General features: G+C 36.9%; 3 protein-coding genes across 3 annotated transcripts; 1 reads left to right on the forward strand and 2 right to left on the reverse strand.

Annotated features, from left to right (window-relative positions):
- Positions 1–851: 851 nt before the first annotated feature.
- LOC123939841 (keratin-associated protein 22-1-like) lies at positions 852–998 on the reverse strand. Its single transcript, XM_046001807.1, has one exon. It carries the CDS (start codon positions 996–998, stop codon positions 852–854), a length of 147 nt encoding a protein of 48 aa, XP_045857763.1.
- Positions 999–5063: 4065 nt separating this feature from the next.
- Positions 5064–7322, forward strand: LOC123940806 (lamprin 1.8-10-like). The gene is made up of 2 exons (XM_046003704.1): positions 5064–5308; positions 7040–7322. Exons 1-2 carry the CDS (start codon positions 5064–5066, stop codon positions 7320–7322), a joined length of 528 nt encoding a protein of 175 aa, XP_045859660.1.
- A 16338-nt stretch (positions 7323–23660) lies between these two features.
- LOC123940807 (keratin-associated protein 21-1-like) lies at positions 23661–23945 on the reverse strand. The gene has a single exon (XM_046003705.1). The coding sequence runs from the start codon at positions 23943–23945 to the stop codon at positions 23661–23663; it is 285 nt and encodes a 94-aa protein (XP_045859661.1).
- Positions 23946–24183: the final 238 nt, after the last annotated feature.

The raw sequence follows: 24183 nt of genomic DNA on the forward strand, positions 1-24183 counted from the left end.
CAAAAGGGTCAAAACCACACACACACACACGCACACACACACACATGCATACACACACACACGTCCACACACACACATGAAACCTGGATAAATAAATATACACTAAATGTTGTAGGTATGCAAACACTACTTAATTTTTTAATTAAAAGATATTTATTTGTTTGAGAGAGAAAGTGTGTGCATGAGAGAGAAAATGAGCAGAGCGGGAGCAGGCAGAGGGAGAGAGAGAAGCAAAGTCTCCACTGAGTAGGGCCCCGATGTGGGATTCCATCTCAGGACACTGGGATCATGACCTGAGCCAAAGACAGATGCTTAACTGACTGAGCCACCCAGGTGCCCTGCAAGCACTACTTTTGTGTGTGTGTGTGTGTTTTTTTTTAAGATTTTGTTTATTTATTTGACAGAGAGAGAGGTCACAAGTAGGCAGAGAAGCAGGCAGAGAGAGGGGGGGAAGCAGGCTCCCCACTGAGCAGAGAGCCCAATGTGGGGCTTGTTCCCAGGACCCTGAGATCATGACCCTAGCCAGAGGCAGAGGCTTAACCCACTGAGCCACCCAGGTGCCCTGAAAGCACTACTTTTAATGAAAAATGAATTTAGACATTTTTCCCAAATGAAAATGGTGGATATTGTTTGTGTTCAACCATGTAACAGTAAAGAACAAATGGATATTTTTCTCAATTGTTGAAAACTCAAGTGATGTCAATCAAAAGCTTTCTGATGTTACATAGTAGTCTAAGATTTGACAGTCATTATTTGAACAGACAATAATATAGTTTATTATAAATAATATAGGAAATACATATAGGATCTCATAGGAAATTTTCCTAAACAAATCAGTACTTTAGAATTTCTCAGAAGAAGCCAGAAAACCAATATCCTCCATAGCAGCATGGACCGTAAGAAGCATATCCGTAGCCACCATAGCCACATCCATAGCCACATCCCAGGCCACCATAGGCATAGCCCAGGCCACCATAGTAGTTGTTGTAGAAGCTCATAGTGTAAGAAGTCTCAGTTGAAAAGCTGGATCAGTTTCTAGGGTTTTAAGTTTATAATCAACATAAGGCCTTCTATACCAACTGAGTGGTATGTAGGGCAAACCACAAGCACTATTGGATTCGTGCTTCAAACTAATTGGCATTATAACCATCTCAAGAATTCCTCATAACCAAAATATCCAAGACAATTTTGCTGTGTGTCAGGATGCCTGTAATGAAATCATGTGCCTTTAATGAAAGGGTTTTCTTCTACTTTGGTGACTTGTTAATTCCAGATGTGAGATCTAAACTCTATTACTGGCTACCATGAGATCACATAACCCATACGTGTTCCACTTCTTCAAAATCCTTTTTTCCTTTAATAACATCCTCCTTCCTATCTGCATATATGCACCCTTGGGAGTAAAAGTATGGTTTCAAAGATGTAGGAAAGGTGGGAAAATTTGTGGAGAAGATAGGGCAGAAGTCACGTAGACTACACAGAGAAAACATGCAAGGTTCATTTGTAAATATCTGAATGATAATGTGTTTTAATGTGTTTTTGGTTTTTTTTTTTTTATGTGTGTGAAGCAGTATTATCCACTTTGGTTTATACTTCACATGTATATGCATCTATCATTTTGTATATGATCAAAACCACAGTAGAATCCCTAAAGTTTAAATCCATGGACCAGGGGCGCCTGGGTGCCTCAGTCAGTTAAGCGTCTGCCTTTGGCTCAGGTCATGGTCTCAGAGTCCTGGGATCAAGCCAGCTTCACATAGGGCTCCCTGCTCAGTGGGGGTGTCTGTTTCTCCCTCTCCCTCTGTCCCTGCATTGCTCGTGCTCTCTCTATCTCTCTCAAATGAATAAATAAAATCTTTAAACCAATCAATCATTCAATCCATGAACCATGGCTATAGAGAAATGGAAGGATTTATTGTATTAGTAATTTGAGCTTAAAAATCTACTCCAGAAAACTTTAAAGATTTACTGACAACATGTACTTCCTGCTATGACACCTGAGATAGGTATACCTCCTTTGATATTCTTGCCCAAAACATGTAACCTCAACTTTGTTATAAGAAAACAAACTGAAATTTTGCAACATACTATAGAGCATTTAACTTTTTAAATTGTTAATGCTATAAAAGTTAAAAAATACAGAAACTGTCACCAATTTGGGGGAGACTAAAGACATAAGACAATCAAATGCCATGTAGGACCTTGAATTGGGTCCTGGACCAGAAAAAGGACACTAGCGAAAAAAAAAAATGGCAAAACCCAAATAAAATGTTCAAGTTAGTTAAGAATATGGTACAAGGTTAATTTCTTAGTTTTGATAATTGTACTTGATTATGAAAGGTATTAACATAGTTGTGTAACTGGGTAAAGAGTAAATGAGAAAATTCTGTATCTTTTTGCAACTTTTAGTAACTCAAATTATTTCAAAATAAAAGAATATTAAAATTATACTTGATTTCATTGATTTGGCCAGTTATTAACCTTTTCATGCATCAAACTTTTAAGAATCAATTATCTGTCAGGCACTACTGTGAGCATTGGAAATGGAGGAATGAACAGGACAGACAAGATCCCTATTGTTATGGAATTTAAGTTTTAGATTGAGCAAGGGCAGGAAATGCAGGCAGATATTTGAAAGCACATGACAAGGGAAGGAGATCATTTCTGATAGGGATAAATCTATTTATATTACAAATAAAGGCAAAGTAAGGTAAATTTTAAAAGAGCGCTAGTGAGAGATTACTTCAGACTAGATGGTCAGGGGAAAGGAAGAAAAGGTCTTAGCTATTTTTGTTATTACTTTCAAGAGATCAGCAACCCCCAAACAGAAGTTGTTCTTTTTTTTAAATTTTTATTTATTTCTTATTTTTGTATGAACATATAATGTCTCCCTCCCAATCCCATCTTGGGAGGGAGACAAACCATAAATGACTCTTAATCTCACAAAACAAACTGGGGGTTGCTGGGGGGAGGAGGGATTGGGGGGGGTTATGGACATTGGGGAGGGTATGTGCTATCGTGAGTGCTGTGAACTGTGTAAACCTGGTGATTCACAAACCTGTACCCCTGGGGATAAAAATACATTATATGTTTATAAAAAAAAAAAAATGTGGAAAGGGAGGTGAACCATAAGAGACTATGGACTCTGAAAAACAACCTGAGGGTTTTGAAGGGTCAGGGGTGGGAGTTTGGGGGAACAGGTGGTGGGTAATGGGGAGGGCACGTTTTGCATGGAGCACTGGGTGTTGTGCAAAAACAATGAATACTGTTACGCTGAAAAAATAAATAAAATGAAAAATAAGGCAAAAAAAAGTGTATTGCATAAAAAAAAAACAAAAACAAAAAAAACATATAATGTATTTTTATCCCCAGGGGTACAGGTCTGTGAATCGCCAGGTTTACACACTTCACAGCACTCTCCATAACACATACCCTCCCCAATGTCCATAACCCCCTCCCCCTCTCCCAACCCCACGTCCCCCCAGCAACCCCCAGTTTGTTTTGTGAGATTAAGAGTCATTTATGGTTTGTCTCCCTCCCAATCCCATCTTGTTTCATTTATTCTTCTCCTATCCCCCTAGCCCCCCATGTTGCTTCTCCATGTCCTCATATCAGGGAGATCATATGATAGTTGTCTTTCTCCGATTGACTTATTTCACTAAGCATGATACCCTCTAGTTCCATCCACGTCGCCGCAAATGGCAAGATTTCATTTCTTTTGATGGCTGCATAGTATTCCATTGTGTATATATACCAAATCTTCTTTATCCATTCATCTGTTGATGGACATCTAGGTTCTTTCCATAGTTTGGCTATTGTAGACATTGCTGCTATAAACATTCAGGTGCACGTGCCCCTTTGGATCACTATGTTTGTATCTTTAGGGTAAATACCCAGTAGTGCAATTGCTGGGTCATAGGGTATTTCTATTTTCAACATTTTGAGGAACCTCCATACTGTTTTCCAGAGTGGCTGCACCACCAAGCAAAGTTTTAAGTTGGAAAAAGGCTTGGTACATCTGAAGAACAAAAGGACTACTGATTTCTGTGTATTATAAAGAGAGAAAGAGTGTTCCAAGAAACGCTCATAGATCTAGTCAAGGCTATAACAGGGCATCCCATAAAGGCTGTGTTTCTAAGCTTCCAGTTACTAGGTATAAGAAATAAGAATTTGATTTTCAGATAAATAATTTATATATATAAGCATATCCCATGTAATATTTGGGAAATTCAATATTCTGAATTCAAATTTTGAAATTCAAATTTAACTGGGTGTCATGTGTAAACTAGCAACCTTAATGTGGAAATGCAGTAAAGAAGAAACTAGGGGGAGGAATCCCAAGTGATTTATGTCTTGTATGCTTTAAGATGTAGAAGGAAGGAGGGAGGGACGGAGGGAGGGAAGGAAGGAAGGAAGGAAGGAAGGAAGGAAAGGAGAAAGGAAGGAAACTGAGTCTATGAAGAATCTAGAACTTAGTTTCATTTTATTATATTTTTGATGACATTTAACACTCTAAGGAGATGTCAAGTGATCGTTTGGATATATACCAGAATTGGAAATGTGAATGAAGATTAATTGGCTAAAATAATGTATCCAGAGTAATCCTGGAAGAAAGTTTAAATACTGTATTGAATACTACAAAACTAATATAACACAGACTGTATGTTATCTGCACCAGAGTTAAAAGAAAAAAACACTTAATTTTTTAAAAAAGTGTTTAAATGTAAACTATAAGCAGGGCAAGCACCTAGCTGGGCACCTTCACATTAGAAAATAAGATCTGAAGAGGAGAAAAGAAAAGGGATGCTATACCAGAAGTACCTGGTGATACTACAATTAAATCCAATGTGTGCAGTAGGATGTAGATAAGCGTCAGGGAGTTTTTCAGAAATGAGAAGAGGAGCTGTTGAATCTGAATGCTACTCAGAGTCTTAGTGAAATGAAGACTGGCTCTCTAGCTTTGGCAAGGTTGGGGTGTTGGTGACCCCTGCAGGAGCGGTTTTGGTGGAGTGGTGAAGACCAAAGACCAAAAGTGTGAGGAAAGACGTAAAGAGAAAGCTACCATGGAAAAAGACATGAAGTTTTGCAGTGAAACAGAAGAAAATGTGAGAGCAGCTGGCAAGGACCAAGATCACAAGGAGTGTTGTTTCATTCTGCTTTTGACCATGGAATGTACTTCAGAACTAAATGTGGTTCAGAAAATCACAGCAGAAAACAAATTGTTAATGGAATCTCCTTGGGTGCAAGCTCTCAGTTATGATCAGAGAGACAACTTGGTTGTTCAAAAGAAACAAATTAGCCCCAGGAAGTAAATTCTATAGAGATATAACCCCATAAATAATATTATTAGGGGCATTGTATTGCACAAAATAATAATGTCTTTTATAGATGTATTAATCAAATATCCAAAAAAAGTTATAGTTTTTTTTAACTGACTAATATCAATTTCAGATGATGTTCTAAGAACTTGACCTAGAGGAATACTGATCAACATGTTTCTTAAATTAGTTTTTACCAAAAACTTATTCTAACTTATTACTTAATTGACTGTGATAGTTGAGACTACTTTTAATTTCTGTATGGAAAATCTGAAAACGGTATGGTGAAGATATCCTCTCCTTCTAAGATGTCAATCCAGTAAATGGTGAATAAAATGACACAATAATATGTCCATTTTACAAAAATGAAGCTACCAAATGACACACATGCAAAGAACATTCAAAAACACACACTAGATGAAAGGTTGAATGTGTTTGATCAGATCCTCAGTATGAAAACATTTATTTTATTGAGGCATTGTTGACTCCTTAGTTATACTTAAAAGACAGATGAATTGGAAAATTTTAAAAATCTTGCGTCTTCATTCTTATAATTTATGGAGAAGTGTTAACTAAAATACAGAGAGTGTCCATCATCTTTTACTCCCTGTATCCACATATGGTTATGAGGGGATACATAAAAATAATAGTTTGATTCAGAAATAACACTAGAGAAAACAAAAACACTGACAGATTCCACATGATGTGTGGATGACACCTCCACACACATATTCTTGTAAAGACACAAAGGTACATTTTTTTAACTGTCACATGAATCTATTTTCACTTTTCCAGTGCCTTCCAATGGGAAGAATTACCACATTAATTTAAATAAAGACTAATAATGGTAGGGCTATGCAAGAGAATGCAGTATGATCAGTTACGTAGAGAATAATGACTGGGCATTTTGATAAAGGAACAGATCTCTGTTTAATACATTGTAAACGCAAATATGCAATGTTAAACCTATTGGACAGCTCCTTAGATTATTATTCTAAAATTAATGAGAATACTTATTTGTATAATTGTATGCTCAATGTAGAGAGAGAAAAGCAGAACAATTGGAGTCCAAGGAATAATTTATGTTGTAGTTCAAATTGAATATAAATGGGAATTAGACTCATTGGTACACATAGAAAAGGATAATGTGTCTTGCTCAGACTTGGTATTTTGGAAAATTTAATTGAATTATTATCAACATCATGGGGATGAAAGATACATGATGGTTTTAGTATAAGAAGGAACTGAATCCCTGCAGAAAACAATTAACTTGGCTCAAAAGAACAGAGTCAAAAGTAGTAATATTGTTATGAAATGTTTAAAATGTTAGTGAAACTAGCCAAGAGCAAATAAGATTGAGACTGATAAATGTTTTCTTTCCTGATACAAAGAATGGTTATAGGAGGCTAAAATGAAATTCTGATTTGAGGCTGGGCTGCATAGGTGTAAGTGTGTATCTCTTCTCCTTGAAGCCCTTGATTGGATGGGAGTCCAAATGGTTTAAACTTGGCTCCAAATGGAGCCAAAAACAGCGAGCCTCCCAAATACCTCTAAGACTTATTTTATGGTTGAGGAACAACAAACTAATTAGATTAGTCATAAGATTAGCCAGTGCTATGACTCGTGTGGTGGATCCCACCCACATCGAGGGTATATAAAAGGTCTCTGCAGGGGAATTGTCCACACTGAAGTGACACTTCTCTTTTCCACCTCTACCCAAGGACAACCTCAACAACCAACACCATGTGTGGCATCTACTACGGAGGCTGTGGCTACGGACGCTGTGGCTACAGAGGCTGTGGCTATGGAGGCTGTGGCTATGGAGGCTGTGGCTACGGAGGCCTGGGCTGTGGCTACGGAGGCCTGGGCTGTGGCTATGGCTCCAGCTATGGCTGTGGCTTCCGCAGACTGGGCTGTGGCTACGGCTATGGCTCCCGCTCTCTCTGTGGCTGTGGCTATGGATATGGCTCTGGCTACGGCTCTGGCTTTGGCTGCTACTATTGAGGTCGCCATGGGAGACTCTCACCCTCCATACCTGGACATGGGATTCACTAGTTCTGAGCCCCACACGTTCTCAACTTTGCTGAAGACCGGCCTTCAGGAGCCCTTTGTGTCAGATACAGCAATCTTCTTCCTTCCTGTACTTACCTCATGAGAAGTGGGAGCTTGTGAAACTCATCCTGAGAACTGTGTGGTCTCTCATTGAAATGATGCTGCCACGTCCTCCCTTTCGATGTTCATGAAGGAACCATTTCTCTAATTTCCTAATAAACTCTTTCAGCATGGAATAATAAACCTGGCTTTCTTGTCATTTAAAGTCCAGTATTTGTCATTTTGCCTTTTTTTTTTTCTTCCTGGATGAATTAAAGGAAACAACTGCCTTATTGGGGAGACGTCTTGTTTTAATGTTTCTACTTCAGTTGTTTTACCAAATCCTTGATTTGTAACACTAAGGAAGTATCAAACTTGAAGTTTGATACTGATACCATATGTTACACTGGTGTGTTGTGAGAATTAAAACAGGTAATTTGTCAATTAAGCATTTGTGCAAGTTAAGCATTGCCTGGAAACACTATATATTCAAAGTACTTTTATACCAAAACCTTCATAGCGAAATCCTTTAGAAGATGCAGAAGTTGGCCCAGAAGTCTCCAATTCTAGCCTGTTTGGAGGCTTGGTTTTTTTTTTTTGTTTGTTTGTTTGTTTGTTTTATTATTTATTTACTTATATTGAGAGAGAGACCATGAGCAGGAGAGGGGCAGAGACCGCGAAAGAGAAAACCCCAAGCAGCCTCTGTGCTGGTCAGGACACTGAGATGATGACCTGAGCTGAAATCAAGAGTCAGATGCTTAGCCAATTGAGCCACCCAGGCACCCCAATGTTTTGGGGCATATTTAAAGAAGAAACATTTCTAGGGTGCCTGGGTGGCTTAGTGGGTTAAGCCTCCGCCCTCGGCTCAGGTCATGATCTCAGGATCCTGGGATTGAGCCCCGCATCAGACTCTCTGCTCAGTTGACAGCCTTCTTTTCCTTCCCCCACCCCTGCCTGCCTCTCTTCCTGCTTGTGAACTCTCTCTCTCTCCCAAATAAATAAATAGAATCTTTTAAAAAAAGAAGAAGAAGAAGAAGAAGAAGAAGAAGAAGAAGAAGAAGAAGAAGAAGAAGAAGAAGAAGAAAAAGATGCATTTCCTACCCTTGCTCAATGCAAGAATTAGAGAAGTTTAAACCTACTATTGTACCTAACCTCTATGTGTCTGGAAATATATAGCTTTTTTTAAGTGATACCTTTTCTACCAACTATTACATATTTAAGCTTGGAGTCACTTGGTGGTTTTCTTGAGATTTCTTTTTCCTGTGATATATATGATTTCATGGTTGTAGCCATAATCATTTCTTTCTCCACTAATTTTCTATGACTAATGCATCTGTAAACTTGGCAATTGTCTTTTCTTGATAGAGTATTTCAAGCTTTTGTGTTAGACATGAATGAGTTTAAGTAGGGTTTTAGTGTAAGATAATGGATCTGTCCCAATTCATTTTGACTGGTCTGACATAGTAAAAAAAAAAGTTGAAGCCATGGAATCAAGATCTCTGGAAAAATCATTACTCAGAAGAGAGCCCTTTTCCTTTAAAACCATTATTTATGAAGATTTCTCTTTCCTATTTATTCTGGAAGCTTACAATTTTCTTTTAATATTATGCAGAATTTAGATGGTTTATGTTTGTCTATCTCAAGCAATGGCAGATTTTTTAAAACTCCTTTGGCCTACCTGGTAAGTCATAACAATGAAACACAAAGAAATTGGATATTGACTTGAGTTAGAGAACAGATCCTAAATTAGAGACTCATGAGATCAGGCTGTTACTGATTATAGCTTTCCAAGATCTGCCCCTTACCCTGTCTTAGCATAAGCATATTTGGTTGACATGTTAGCTTCTCTAAGTATTTTGCATCAAGTGAAATGCCACCACTAACAGCCCCAAACAAGCATCTACTTTGTATTCATATTGGCTGGTTCACTTCTTTAAAAGCTTCAAATTATGAATAACTCCAACTAAAACTGAAAAACATAAAATTCTTTTACATTTTACCCCATGCCACAGTTACTTCTTTCTTACACTGAAAACTCCAGATCCCAACAGCATCACTGTATTAACTCTATTCAAACCTGTGTACAATATACACTCTTAATTGCATACTGAAAGCAATGCACCAAGCAACCTAAAATTTCTTTGCAGCGTTCTTAGCATTAGAAGGGATCCCACTAAGAATGGACAGAATATTGTGCTCAACATTTATATGAATTAATTTTCTTCCTGAGTAGTTATGCTATTCATCTTATGGAAAGAGTTCTTTTGTTTCCATTTATATTCGATTTCAAGTGTATTTATTCTGTTTTTAAAATATAGGCAGTGTTTCCATGGTTCAGAGATCAGAACTATATATAAAGATACACTCAGTAATAGTCTCGCTCCTGTATTTATTCCTTCTACCAATTCCTGCTCACCCATTTGCATTTTCATTTTCTTCTGCTTTCTTAGTACAGAAGCAAGCGTACATCTCATAATTATGTGTTCTTATTTTCCCTCTGTGATACCTAGAGGTCGCATGCTTTTTCCTAGAGGTTGCACTCTTTCATTTTTATTTTTTATGTTTTTTTTTATTTTCCCTTTTACTTTTTTTATACTCATATTCAAGCTTTCAAACAGGAGTCACTTACATTTAGGCATTCAAGAAATGACTCACCACAGATTTCAGTACAGCAAAAAATAATGTTTTTCTCTATATCGATTCATTCCTCCCAGCATTTACTTTTGAAAAATTTCAAACCTTCAGTTAAGGTGGGAAAGCGGTATAATGAACAGCTAAGTACTCTCCACCTAGATTTGGCAATTGCTGGTATTTTGCCAGTTTGGTTTCCCCTTTATCCCTGTCTGCTCGCTCTCTCCTTTCTCTCTCTCTCTCTTTTATTTTTGATAGAGAATCCAATGGGTGAAAACTACTATACTTTGCATTTTGTTGTCTGTCATAATCTAGAGCACTTCCCAACCTCTTATTATTTCATGAGATTAACACATTAGTACATTTTTAACATTGCAAGATAATCATTTACTAAAATACATCACAATCTATTTTTTCTGACTCTAGCAATTAAAATAATCATATATTTCCAAAACCAATATTTTTAAGACAGAAATTAAGATCATTCGACATGCCAAAAATAAGGAAATTTGTGCCAAAATTAGGTCAATCAAGCATTGAGTCAATATAAGACAACTTTGTGTTCTTTTGGGGGGGGGCAGCTTGATATTCCATAATAAATTCTGAGAACAAAATCCAAGTATCAAGTGTCAAAATTCTATCAGTGAGCATCCTGGGTAATAGATGAATTACTTAAGAACTTTACATTTTTTTTAATATTTATAACTGGATCACCCCTAACATATGTAAGTTTAAATGTTATGTTATCACCTTTAGTCCAAATCTTCTGGGATCACTTGGTACAACAACACTCTATTCCTCTTCAGCAATGAAGAAATAACTGTCCAGTTGTTGGAGGTGTTACGGATAGAGTACCTTCAGGGGAAGAGCACCCTCAACAGAAGACAGCACCCATTTCCTGCAGCCAGACTCCCATGATTTTTTTTTTATTTGCTTATTTTCAGCGTAACAGTGTTCATTGTTTTTGCACCACACCCAGTGCTCCATGCAGTACGTGCCCTCCCTATTACCCACCTCCTGGTTCCTCAACCTCCCACCCCACCCACCCCCCGCCCCTTCAAAACCCTCTGGTTGCTTTTCAGAGTCCATAGTCTCTCATGGTTCATCTCCCCTTCCAGTTTCCCTCAACTCTCTCTCCTCTCCATCTCCCCATGTCCACCGTGTTCTTTGTTATGCTCCACAAATAAGTGAGACCATATGATACTTGACTCTCTCTGCTTGACTTATTTTGCTCAGCATAATCTCTTCCAGTCCCGTCCATGTTGCTACAAAAGTTGGGTATTCATCCTTTCTGATGGAGGCATAATACTCCATTGTGTATATGTACCACATCTTCCTTATCCATTCATCCGTTGAAGGGCATCTTGGTTCTTCTTTATAAGGAAAACCCCAAAGACTCCACCCCCAAACTACTAGAACTCATACAGCAATTCAGTAACGTGGCAGGATACAAAGTCAATGTACAGAAATCAGTGGCTTTCTTATACACTAACAATGAAAATACAGAAAGGGAAATTAGAGAATCGATTCCATTTACTATAGCACCAAGAACCATAAGATACCTGGGAATAAACCTAACCAAAAAGGTAAAGGACCTGTACTCAAGGAACTACAGAACACTCATGAAAGAAATTGAAGAAGACACAAAAAGATGGAAGACTGTTCCATGCTCTTGGATTGGAAGAATAAACATTGTTAAAATGTCTATACTGCCTAGAGCAATACTTTTAATGCCATTCCAATCAAAATTCCACTGGTATTTTTCAAAGAGCTGGAGCAAATAATCCTAAAATTTGTATGGAATCAGAAGAGACCCCGAATTGCTAAGGAAATGTTGAAAGACAAAAACAAAACTGGCGGCATCACGTTACCCGATTTCAAGCTTTACTACAAAGCTGTGGTCACCAAGACAGCGTGGTACTGGCATAAAAACAGACACATTGACCAGTGGAACAGAGCGGAGAGCCCAGATATGGACCCTCAACTCTATGGTCAAATAATCTTTGACAAAACAGACTCCCATGATTGATCACTGGAGGGTATAAGGGCACACCTTCTTGCCCCAACCTCCAACAATTCTTCTGGGAAATCCCAACTTTAGAATCTTCCATATTGCTTCCTGAGCCTTCCATTGAGCTGACTGACAACTCAGATCTCCTCCTTACCCCAATCTGCATCCTCCTCTTCCTTTCTACAGTATTCATTCCAAGAACTTAATTGTTGTAATAATGCTCTGATAGAAAAATAATCTAATCTGGGGTCACAAATGTGCCCAGTTGTCACACTGTCTTAAAGTCTCTTCCCTGACTTTAGTATTTCTACAGATTATAGGAGATATTTTCCTTTAGAATATCCCACAGTTCTGATTTTCCTAATGTTTCCTAGAACAAGGTTATTCATTTTGTCAAGGGAATAAAGGAAAGGATGATGTTTGGTTTTTGTTGGACTCTATTGGGTGGCACTTGAGGTTGATGAGTTCCATTATCGATGGGGATAATTTTACACTTCACCAATATGGTGAGTACCAGATTCCTCTACCTGAAAGTTACTTTTATTATTCTTTTAGCCATTAAGAAATATTTTGGTAGAGATATTTTGTGACAATATAAATATTCCATTCAAATCCCCAAATTTATTATTAGTCTTAGCACTTATTTTTCTTTCTTGCCTGAATTATTTATTATGATGATGGATTGCGAATGTTGATTTTTCTCATTTTCATCTTTTTCTTTTCCCAAATATATTAGCTGGCATTCTTCAAGAAAGTTTTTCCACTTCATTGTTCACTTATTTACATCAGTCTAAATTCATGGATTTCTATTATAAATAACCCATTATTATAACAGGGATAGCAACTCCTAGGCTTTCTCATGAGGCAAAATGTATGAATAAATATATTGCATTGTGTGAGATTTAGATTCTCCCACTTAGCTGCCGATAACATTGGTTAAATTATGTAAATTCTTAGGCCTTGTTATTCTTACACAAAAATCACCACCTACAGTTTGGTGTTTTTATGAGAATTAAATGTGTCAAGATATGTAAAGCATTTAAACCATGCCTGGAATTTAATAAATGCTATGTATGTGTTATCAGGTACTATTATACACATGGGTTTTTTTTTTTCTGCTTCTTCCTATATATAAGAATATTCTCTGTTTATCTTGCCTGGTGCTCTTCATGGAATTTTTGTGTCAGAACTCTATGTAACAATTTATAATTATTATTTTAATAATAATAACAATTAGATAGCGTTTACAAGCTGTTTACCACAGAGCAGTTACTGTGTGAAATCCCTTACATGCATTATCTCACATCATTCTCAGAACAAGTCTGGTATGTACTATGTTCTGCTATGAAGAGTTTGCAACTGCAAATAAGTAGTGATGAAGAAATATACTCAAGTGGCAGTTCTCATAACTACAAGATTTTTGTCTCTTTGTGTATAAATGTAAAATATTTTATTCTGCCTAGGTAATATTTTTCCCAGAAAAGGCAAAGAAACTCCCAGGACATTTAAATATTAGTATCCTTTAATTATTAATATCTGATATGAAACTAAATATATGTTTATGTTCTAAGAATCCTCTACCTAAAAACATCTTTCTCTCAACATTTCCCTGCTCCTCTTTTCTGTTTGTCACTTTTTATATGTGTGATCCTTACTCTACAATATTAGATACCTAGAATATGTTCTACACATCTCTTCTATTTTTGTATATTTTTTTCTTATTATGTTTTACTCTAAATTTTAGAAGAATTCTGAATTTGTCCCCTGTCTTACCTCATATCAGTATTTGTCTGCCTTTAATGAATCTTTACATTTGGAAGTCAACTCTTTCATGACAAATATATATTTTCTCTTTCCAGATTTCGCCATTTGCTTGCATGCTTATTCTACTTTTCTAAATTATGTGGCTTTTAAACATTACTAAGTTTAAAAAAAAATGTCTGAGAGTGTTGTTCTTGTCTTATAATAGAACTATGTCAAAATCTGGAGTCATTCTGAGTCCTCAGATTGATGTCCTGATTTGGAATAGCTAGTTCTTTTCATATAGTTCTATCCTTAAAAAGATTTATCTATACCTACCTAGTACTGAGACTAGAGATTTATTCTATCATAATTTACTTGTGTTCATATGTAAACCTCTCAAACACTGATAACTTAAAGAAAAATATTGAGATTTCCCTCATTTTAGTTTGCCCAATTAGAAATATCCATTATTATCAAGGGAGACAATGCAATAGACAAAGCTAGTTATTTCTAATACCATGTAAAAGACTTTCTGCACATGGTCATTGATGTTGTACTTCAGGTTTCTCTGTCTTCTTCTGAAGTGGGATTTTCTTTCTTATACAAAGAATTCTAAGCTATTGCAATGTTCTTTCATCCTAACTTTTTGTAGATAGGTCAGCAAACAACACTCTTCAGATTCTTGTTGGAGATACTTGGTGTCTCAACCCTATCCCTTTGCATTAATCAATACATTCACACAAAGAAATGGTGGAAATAAATGAATATACATTTCAAAATATGCTTCCAAAAGAACTTATATTTAACACAAAAATAAATAAGAATTTTTTCCTGAAGAAAAATTGGGTGAATATGTGCAAACAGAGAGTAACACACATTTTATACTTATCAGATGTACTGAGAATTATACTTATTACTGACTCTTAGGAGTTGATTTTTCTAGGAACATAGAGGTTCAGAGTGGTTATTTGACTTTATCATTGAACTCAACAGTGAACTTCATTGTAGTAAAAGTAATAAAATAATAATAATAATGATGATAGCAATGTATTTCTCATATTTTTCAGAGTATGAAATATTTTATCAAAAGCCAGTTTGTTAGGGAAAATCTAGTAGATTCCATGAAAAGATATCTCTGGCAGTATTATTGTTTTAAATTAAAAACACCATACTCCAGTCAGATCACAGAGTTCAAATTTTTTTTTAAAAATCATAAAAATGTCATTTCATAAATCCAGTGAAACCTCGTCATTTCTTCTCTTTTTCTGACTCTGAATTCAGGGTATAAATTTGAAACCATGGGGGAAATATTTCATGCTTAAAATAGAGTGTTAAAAGTTTAAGAAATATTAGTGTAAATGGGAAAGACTGGTTTTCTTAGACCTGGTATTTCAGAATTTTAAACTATTTGCTTTTTATCAAAAACATCATGAAACTAAATAATCGATTCTTGGCTTTTAGTGGTAAAGCATCTCCTGCATGAAAATGAGAAGACTCCCTCATGGAAAATAATAGGTTTGGGGCAGTAGGTAATAATGGAGAATTCAAGGTTAAGGAAGAATACTATGATCTGCTGAATGTCAATACAACGAAGGTAAAATTATTTATCTGGAGCAGGTCAGAGTTTGTCAATAAAAATGCTATTTCTTGCCATAGAGATTGATTACAAAGGGTAATAAAAGATTTCATGAGTACAGCTTTGAGGATGAGACAACTGATTCTCCTTAATAGCCCAAAGAATGGTTCAGATGTGGTGAAACAAAGCAGATCTCTTCATTGCCTCCGAAGCCATGTTTAAAACCAGAAGTCAACAAATTACTCACAGTGGCCCTGCAAATTAGTCGATGACATGACACGTGTTGTGGGTGACACCCACTCTGAGAGCATATAAAAGACCTCTGCAGGGGGAAAATGTCCACAGTGAAGTGACACTTCTCACCTTCTCTACCCAAGGACAACCTCAACAACCAACAACCAACACCATGTGTGGCAGCTACTACGGAGGCTGTGGCTATGGACGCTACGGCTGTGGAGGCTGTGGCTATGGAAGCTGTGGCTACGGAGGTCTGGGCTGTGGCTACGGCTCCAGCTATGGCTGTGGCTTCCGCAGACTGGGATGTGGCTACGGCTGTGGCTATGGCTGTGGCTACGGCTATGGCTCCCGCTCCCTCTGTGGCTGCGGCTCTGGCTATGGCTCTGGCTTTGGCTGCTACTATTGAGGCCGTCATGGGAGACTCTCACCCTCCACACCTTCACTTAATGACTCAGCAGTTCTGAACCACACAAATTTTTGTCTTACGCCCAAGTGATGTTTATTCTATCTTACACTGCAAACTTCTGATAAGATTTGGTAAATGTCTGATATCTGGAACTGATACCACATGATACCTGAAAGAATATGAAATTCAACTTGTGAACTCATGTTCCAACAAGATAATATTGGTATAGCTCTTATTTTTGTAATTTTATGCTAAATTTGCTTCTCTGTTTTCCTAATAAATTTGAATTTCCTCATAAATATGAGAAAGAAAACTTGTTTAATTAATTTATTATGTAGAGTTTGACTTCTTTTCTGGGTTATTAATAGGGTAACAATTAATTTTCTTTGGAAATAATTTTCCTCAGTATCCATCTCACCTTTGCTGTACTGATTCTAATATTTGTGATTACAGAAAAATCTCTGACCTTTGTAAATCTTAGTTTCTTGTCTGGTAAAGAGAGGGGAACATATTTTTTTTTTTTATAATGATTGTAGCTCTATATTTCTTGTCCTATAGATTTCTACAGTTTCTTAATTAGTGCTTCAGGCTCCTTCTAATCTCAATAGGGACCTGGCATGTTGGGCAGAAGTTGACTTCCCTTAGGTGGCTGGAGATCTATGAGTGCTGATATTGTCAATAATTTTCATTTATAGTGCTTAGATAAGACATATGGGATTTTGTCAGGTGCATGCCAAACCTACAATGCAGAAAGCCCTAGATCAATTCTCTCCACCGGAATTCACACAGAGCCCTAGCTTGACTTATTCCTAGTTGCTCACAGCCCTATCAACCATTCAGATCAGGCAAAGAAAATTATATTTAGGAATGGAGGGGAAAATAATATGGTTCAGGTTGCCCCATTGCTCGGTACAAAAGATTAAGAATCTGTCATAGATATGGTTTAATATCAGTATTTCGGCAAGTTATTTGACACTAATTTTTATAGGTTCATAATAGACAGGAGATATTGCAGCCTGAGAACATATTACATGAACATAGCTGAATGTATAAAATCTTACCTTCTGCCTTCAGGTTTCTTTTTTACCTTTTATATATAACATATTCAATCATGACTTTGAGAGAGAAGTTGTAGTGGGTTGTAGCTTACCAGGCTAATCTGCTGCTAACAGAAAACAACAATAACAACAAATAACAATCTGTCAAGATTTTTAACACACCACAAAATTCAAAATGTCCAAGATAAAATATAAAATCATATGATGTACAAAAACCTAGTAATTGTGATCAGTTCTTAAAGGGGAAGAAAACTGAGACATACCCCACTCTGGCAAATATACTAAAATGGCCCACATTTTTCCCACCTACTGATATTCACACCCTTATGTTACCCCTTCCACTTCTGTATGACAGGACCTGTGGCATCTTCTAATCAATAAAGTGTAAATGGGTAATATGATATTACTTTCATGATTATGTTGCATAAGACCATAATGTCCATCTTTCTTACATATTTTCTTCTTTGCAGGCTATGATTAAGAATATAGCTATGTTGTGTGCTGCCTAATGGAGGTTTACTTGGGAAGGAATTAAAAGTGGCCTCTGGCCAATAGCTGGCAAGAAACTGGGACCCTAGAGGAATATGGATGGCTCAGTCATTTAAGCATCCAACTCTTGACTTCAGCTGAGGTCTTATTTCAGGGTTGTGAGATCAAGCCTCGTGTCAGGCTCTGCACTGAGTATGGAGCCTGCTTAAGATTTTCTCTTTCCTTCTCCTTCTGTCCCTCCCCTCTTCATGTGCACTCTCTGTCAAAAAAAAGGAAATAAACTGAGGCCCTCAGTCCCACAACCCAGGACTCACTGAACTGTGCCAACAACCATGTGGACTTAGAAATGGATCCCTCCCAAGTCAATCTTTGAGTCAATCCTGAGTTTCAGACCTAGCTGACACCTTGACTACAGCCTTGTGAGAAATCCTTAAGCAGCAGAGCCAGCTATGTTATGTTGAGCAGAGACTAACAAAAAATGTGAAAAATAAACGTGAGATTTTGAAGTTGTTAAGTTTGCAGTAATAACAATAGGTAGACTATTATAGATGCAGGGTTCAATTTCACAACCCTGAGATCATGATCTGAACTGAAATCAAGAGTTGGACACTTAACCCTCTAAACCACCCAGATGCCCCTAAGCAAATTTATACAGATGATCCATGGGGTACAGATAAATGAAAAGAAAAGAAAAGAAAGGAAATGAAAAAGAATGAAAAGAAAAGGAAAAGAAGAAGAGATCTTCAACAGAGAAATAGAAATGTAAAAAGTGCCAAATGAAAAGTTTATAACTAAAAAATACAATATCTGAAATTTTTTAAAAAGATCCTTTGGATGGGTTTACTAGCAGAACTGAGATATCAGAAGAAAGAGCCAGAAAATCTGATGATAAATCACGAGAAATTATGGAATGCAAAAACAAAAACTAAAACAAAAACAAAAACCAAGAGAATCCAACTATAAACTATGAATGAAAAGTCTCAGTAATTTGTAGGACATACAGAAATTTCTGACCTTCATAGCACTAGAATCTCAATGCAGGGGAATACAGATTGACACAGAAATCATATTTAAAGAAATAATGTTTGAAATGTTCTCAAATTTGGTAAAATTCACACATTTAGGTAGTCAAAAAATTTTAAATCTCAATTAGAATAAACTGAAAAAATTATGTCCATATGCAAATGAACCAAAGTGAATTTGCTCCTGGATGAGTCAGAAACTGCACGAGGTTGAGTTGTCACACAAAGAAATTTATTTGCAGTAAATAAGGGAATCATGGGGAATGGCTTCCAAAGCCATGATGCCCAAGAGAAGGTGAACAGACTCTTTTTGTTTAGGGTTATGATGAATATTTAGTTAGTGAAGCCTTGTTGTGTATGTAGAGGCGGTCATGAGATTGCTCATACACCTTAAGGAAACATACCTAATGGGGCGCCTAGGTGGCTCAGTGGTTTAAGCCGCTGCCTTCAGCTCAGGTCATGATCTCAGGGTCCTGGGATCGAGTCCCGCATCGGGCTCTCTGCTCGGCAGGGAGCCTGCTTCCCTCTCACTCTCTCTGCCTGCCTCTCTGCCTACTTGTGATCTCTCTCTGTCAAATAAATAAAAAAAATCTTTAAAAAAAAAAAAAAAGGAAACATACCTAAACATACATCGTATGCTATGTAAATTAGCCTGAGTCTTCTCACTGGGCAGAGATATTAGTATTATAATGAGATAAAGGTGATTGTAGGTCGTTCCAGAGGTCACCCATGGTTCATCTGCACAGGTACAAATCAGGTTTAGCTCAAAGAATCTGGATGGTCAACAGATGGGAGATTTTGTCAGGGCAGTTGCCATCACCTGGATGGTTTGAGGTCTCATTTGTCTGAGTTAAGGGGAATCCCTGAAAGAAGAGTTTAGTGGAAAATGTTTAAGACAAACGTTAGTGAGTACAAGAAGGTGGGCAATAAAGGCCAGGTCTTAGGGTCTCTAGCTGGTGACACACAGACATCATAAACAAAAAAGAGAAAAATTCCTGAAAGCAGCTAGAGATAAATAATATGTTAAATATAGGAAACGATTGATTTTTTGTTCAGAAACAGAATCCAAAAGACAGAGGAAAGTATTCCTAATGTGCTGATAGAAAAGAATCCCACATTCTATTCTTAACAGTATGCTTTAGGAGCAAAAGTGAACTAAACACTTTCTCTGTTAAAGGAAAACTAAGAGAATTTATGTCCAGATTTTTTTTCTAAAAGCTACGTTAAAAGAAATTTTTCACGCTAAAGGAAAATAATACTAAAAAGATAGTTGGAAATAAAGGAAAAACAATAGAAAAGCTTTATACATTTGGGTAAATAAAGTAGATTATTCTTTCTCAAATTCTTCAAAATATATACAACTATTAAAAGCAAGTGTTAAAATATTGAATGAGGGGGTCTCAAGGTATGTTCACATTATATATATATATATATATATATACACACACACACACACACACACACACACAATAAATGTATTATAAGTAGGTAATGGTGAAGGGATATTTAGGCTTGTAAGGCTATGCCTTTTACTTAAAGTAGTAAAATATGAGCTCTGAGAACACTGTGAAATGTTAGTTGTGTATACTGCAATCCCAAGATTAACCACTAAAAAATATAGAGATATAGCAAAAAGTCACTAGATAAATTAAAATCTAATATTAAAAAAACACTCAAATAATACAAAGTAGGCAATCAAATGGAACTGAGAAATGGAGAACAGAAACAAATAATAAAATGATACAACTAATTCCAACCATATCAATAATTAAATAGTATGTGACTATTCAAATAATCAATGAAAAAAGAGAGATTATCAAATTTGCTAAAATTAGACCCATCTATATATTATTTATAAGAGAATCGTATCAAATATAGTGTGTGTGTGTGTGTGTGTGTGTGTGTGTGTCTACAAGAAAAACTAAAGGGATGCTAGAAATACTTTTTTAAAGATTTTATTTATTTATTTGACAGAGAGAGAGATCACAAGTAGGCAGAGAGGCAGGCAGAGAGAGAGGGGAGGAAGCAGGCTCCCTGCAGAGCAGAGATCCGGATCTGATCGGGGCTTGATCCCAGGACCCTGAGATCATGACCTGAGTCGAAGGCAGAGGTGTTTGTTTTTTTTTTTTTTTTGCAGAGGTTTTAACCCACTGAGCCACCCAGGCACCCTGCTAGAAATATTTTGAATTGAATGAAAATTAAAATAGAAGTGGCCAGAATTTGTGAGATGTAAATCAAACAGTGCTTGAAGGGAAATTGAATACGTAGTAGTCAGAAAGTTTTCAAATCAGTAATCCAAGACTCCTACAAAATAATTAACGGAGAAGTGCAAAAAGAGGAAAAGGGAAATAATACAGCTAATAGCTGGAATCAATATAATTTAAAACAGAGAGTAGAGGGGAAAAAAGTGAAGCCAAAAACTGATTCTATGAAAATTTCAATTAAGTTGATAAATCTGTAACAAGAGTCACAAAGAAACAAAAGAAGACACATTTACCAACAGTAGTAATAAAACAGGGACATCACTACAGACCCTATAATCAATAAGGGAACATAGGGAACAATATGTTCATAAATTTGACCACTTAGATGAAAAGACCTGTTTCTTAAAAGGCAGGACATTGCCAAAAACTTGATCAAAAGGAAACATATCTTCTGAATAGCCATATAACTCATGGGAAAATACATTTTGTGATTAAAATCTTTCCAAAGAAAGAAAACTCCTAGTTCATATAATTTCACTGATTAATTCCACTAAACATGAAAGGAAGAAGTAATGCTAGTTATATGGAATCTCTCCAGAAAAGAGAGAGAGTAAAAAAAAGAAGAGGGAATGTATCTCCATCTATTTTATGAAATCAGCATTACCCAGGTCCCAGATCTGGGAATTTGGATGTCAGAAGAGTTCCCACAATTCTTTAATTGATAAGCAGGACTCACAGTGCCTAGATTGTATAAACAATGTATTTTTAGCCAGACACATGTTTTCATTCTGGAAGAATGAGATTTTGCTGGTGCCTTTTTTTAACCTGTCCCCAGTTAGAATTTTGGGCATTGAGTCTCTAATGGGCTTCCTCAAGCAGAAATATCACCCATAGAAAACTTTATTTCTGTTACTGGGGGAAGAGCGAGCTCTGTGTAGCCCCTCCTGGAGGGAGAGAACATGGCAACATCTTCACATAGATACTTCCAGAATCTGCCTGTTTCTTTTTCCCTCATCTAGCTATGTATCATTACTACCTTGCTATAATAAATAGCCAAAAGCATAAGTATATGCTGAGTCCCATTAGTTCTCCTAGCAAATTTCCAAAACTGTGAACAGTCTCCAACACAATATGGCCTTTTGGAATAGGCAAAAGTATAGGTTGATTGAAGAATCAGTTATTTATAAGGTTTAGGAGTAAGAGGAAGGCTTGATTGGGAAGGGGTTTGGTAAAAGCATGAGGAACTTCCATAGTGTTTTCCAGAGTGGCTGCACCAGTTTGCATTCCCACCAACTGTGTAAGAGGGTTCCCCTTTCTCCACATCCTCATCAATATCTGTTTTTTCCTGTGTTGTTAATTTTAGCCATTCTAACAAGTGTTAGTTGATACCTCCTTGTAGTTTTGTTATTGTTGTTGTTGTTGTTGTTTTTTATTTCCCTGATGTGAGCAAGTTGAGCACATTTTCTTGCCATTTGGAATGGTATGGATGGAGTTGGGTGTATTATGCTAAGCAAAATAAGTCAGTCAGAGAAAGACAAAACCATATGATGTCACTCATACGTAGAATTCAAGAAATGAAACAGATGAACACAGTGGGGAAGGAAAGTGAGAGGCAAACCATAAAACATACTCTTAACTACAGAGAATAAACTGACTGTTGCTGGAGGGGAGGTGGACAGGGGATGGGTTAAATGTGTGAGGGGTATTAAGGAGGGCATTTTTCGTGATGAGCACTGGGTGTTATATGTAAGTGATGAATCACGAAATTCTACTCCTGAAACTAATATTATACTATTTGTTAGCTAACTGGAATTTAAATCAAAATTTGAAACTACAAAACAAACAAACAAACAAACAAAAACCATGAGCGGTTTTGTGGGTAGAATGATGGCATTGTTTTGTATCTTGACTTTGATAGTTATACCACAACACTATGCATTTTTCAGTCACAGAGATATAACCAAGGGAGTGAATTTTTCTGTCTGTAATTTAAAAAATTTTAAAATAAAACATTAAAAAAAGATTTGGGGAGGCATGGAACTTTGCAGATGGTGGTTTGTGAAAGGAAAAGATATGCAGAATATTTACCATGAGCTAAGCAACAATAAACTAATTGACAAATGCTGTACCATTTAGTCTAAAAACTCCCAGCAACAGAGACATAATAGAACTGTTAGAGCAACTGAAGTAGAAACAGCAAAAGAATATATGTCAAAAACAGATAATCGCAACCTTTCTTGGTATCAAACAAATACAACATTTTTTTTAAATAAAATAAAATAAATTCTGGGGAGCCTGGGTTGTGCAGTTGGTGAAGCCTCCAATTGTTGATTTCAGCTCATGTCATGATCTCAGGGTCCTGGAATAGAGCCAGGAATCTATTCTTTAATATATAATCTAATCTGGGCTCAACAGGAAATCTGCTTGAGGATTCCTTCTCCTTCCATCCCTCCCCCCAACTCTTTTGCTTATAAGCACACACTGTCTCTCTCTCTCAAATAAATAAATCTTTAAAATAAGTAAATAAAATAAACTCTACTACTTTTAATAAATAGAAAGAAAACCAAATTTTTTTTCAGGTTAGCCAAATTTATTAGGGAACACTGGGAAACATAATGATGCATGAAAATTATCGAGGTAGGATCAGTGACTGGCAAAAGTAGGTAAGTGAGTTCACAGGATGAATATCACATTCTGGCTTTCATGAAGCAAAGATTGGGAATAAATAATTATGGGTTTTAGATCCAGACAGGGACCACCCCATTCCACAAATCAGTATTATCCCAACCTAGTGTAGGAACACAGGGCATGGGATTCAGGGCAGGTAAATCATGATGTTACATGTGTGGGAGAGAAAAGTCTCCCAGGGCAACCTCAATAGTAGCAGCCAAAGCCAGAGCCACAGCCATAGCCACAGCCACAGCCGTAGCCACAGCCCAGTCTGCGGAAGCCACAGCCATAGCTGGAGCCATAGCCACAGCCCAGGCCTCCATAGCCACAGCCTCTGTAGCCACAGCGTCCGTAGCCACAGCCTCCATAGCCACAGCCTCCGTAGCCACAGCCTCCGTAACCATAGCCTCCGTAACCATAGCCTCTGTAGCCACAGCCTCCATAGCCACAGCGTCCATAACCACAGCCTCCGTAGTAGCTGTCACACATGATGTCGTTTGTTGAGGTTGTCCTTGGGTAGAGGAGGAGAGGAGAAGTGTCACTTCAGTGTGGACAATGCCCCTGCAGAGACCTTTTATATACCCTCGATGTGGGTGGGATCCTCCACAGGAGTCATGCTACTGATCTTATGACTAATCTAATTAGTTTGTTGTTTCTTAACCATAAGATAAAACCTCAGAGGAATTAAAGAAGTTTGTTTTATTTGGTGACTCGGGACTCCCCCAAA

The sequence above is a fragment of the Meles meles genome, chromosome 4 (genome assembly GCF_922984935.1).
Source record: "Meles meles chromosome 4, mMelMel3.1 paternal haplotype, whole genome shotgun sequence".
NCBI classification, from domain to species: Eukaryota; Metazoa; Chordata; class Mammalia; order Carnivora; family Mustelidae; genus Meles; species Meles meles.

Excerpts from the sequence above, each read along its gene's own strand:
- LOC123939841 (XM_046001807.1), bottom strand. The coding sequence starts at position 998 with ATGAGCTTCTACAACAACTACTATGGTGGCCTGGGCTATGCCTATGGT.
- LOC123940806 (XM_046003704.1), top strand. The coding sequence starts at position 5,064 with ATGGAAAAAGACATGAAGTTTTGCAGTGAAACAGAAGAAAATGTGAGA. Across the intron at positions 5,309-7,039 it reads AAACAAATTAGCCCCAGGAA|GACAACCTCAACAACCAACA; the intron begins GTAAATTCTATA and ends CCTCTACCCAAG.
- LOC123940807 (XM_046003705.1), bottom strand. The coding sequence starts at position 23,945 with ATGTGTGACAGCTACTACGGAGGCTGTGGTTATGGACGCTGTGGCTAT.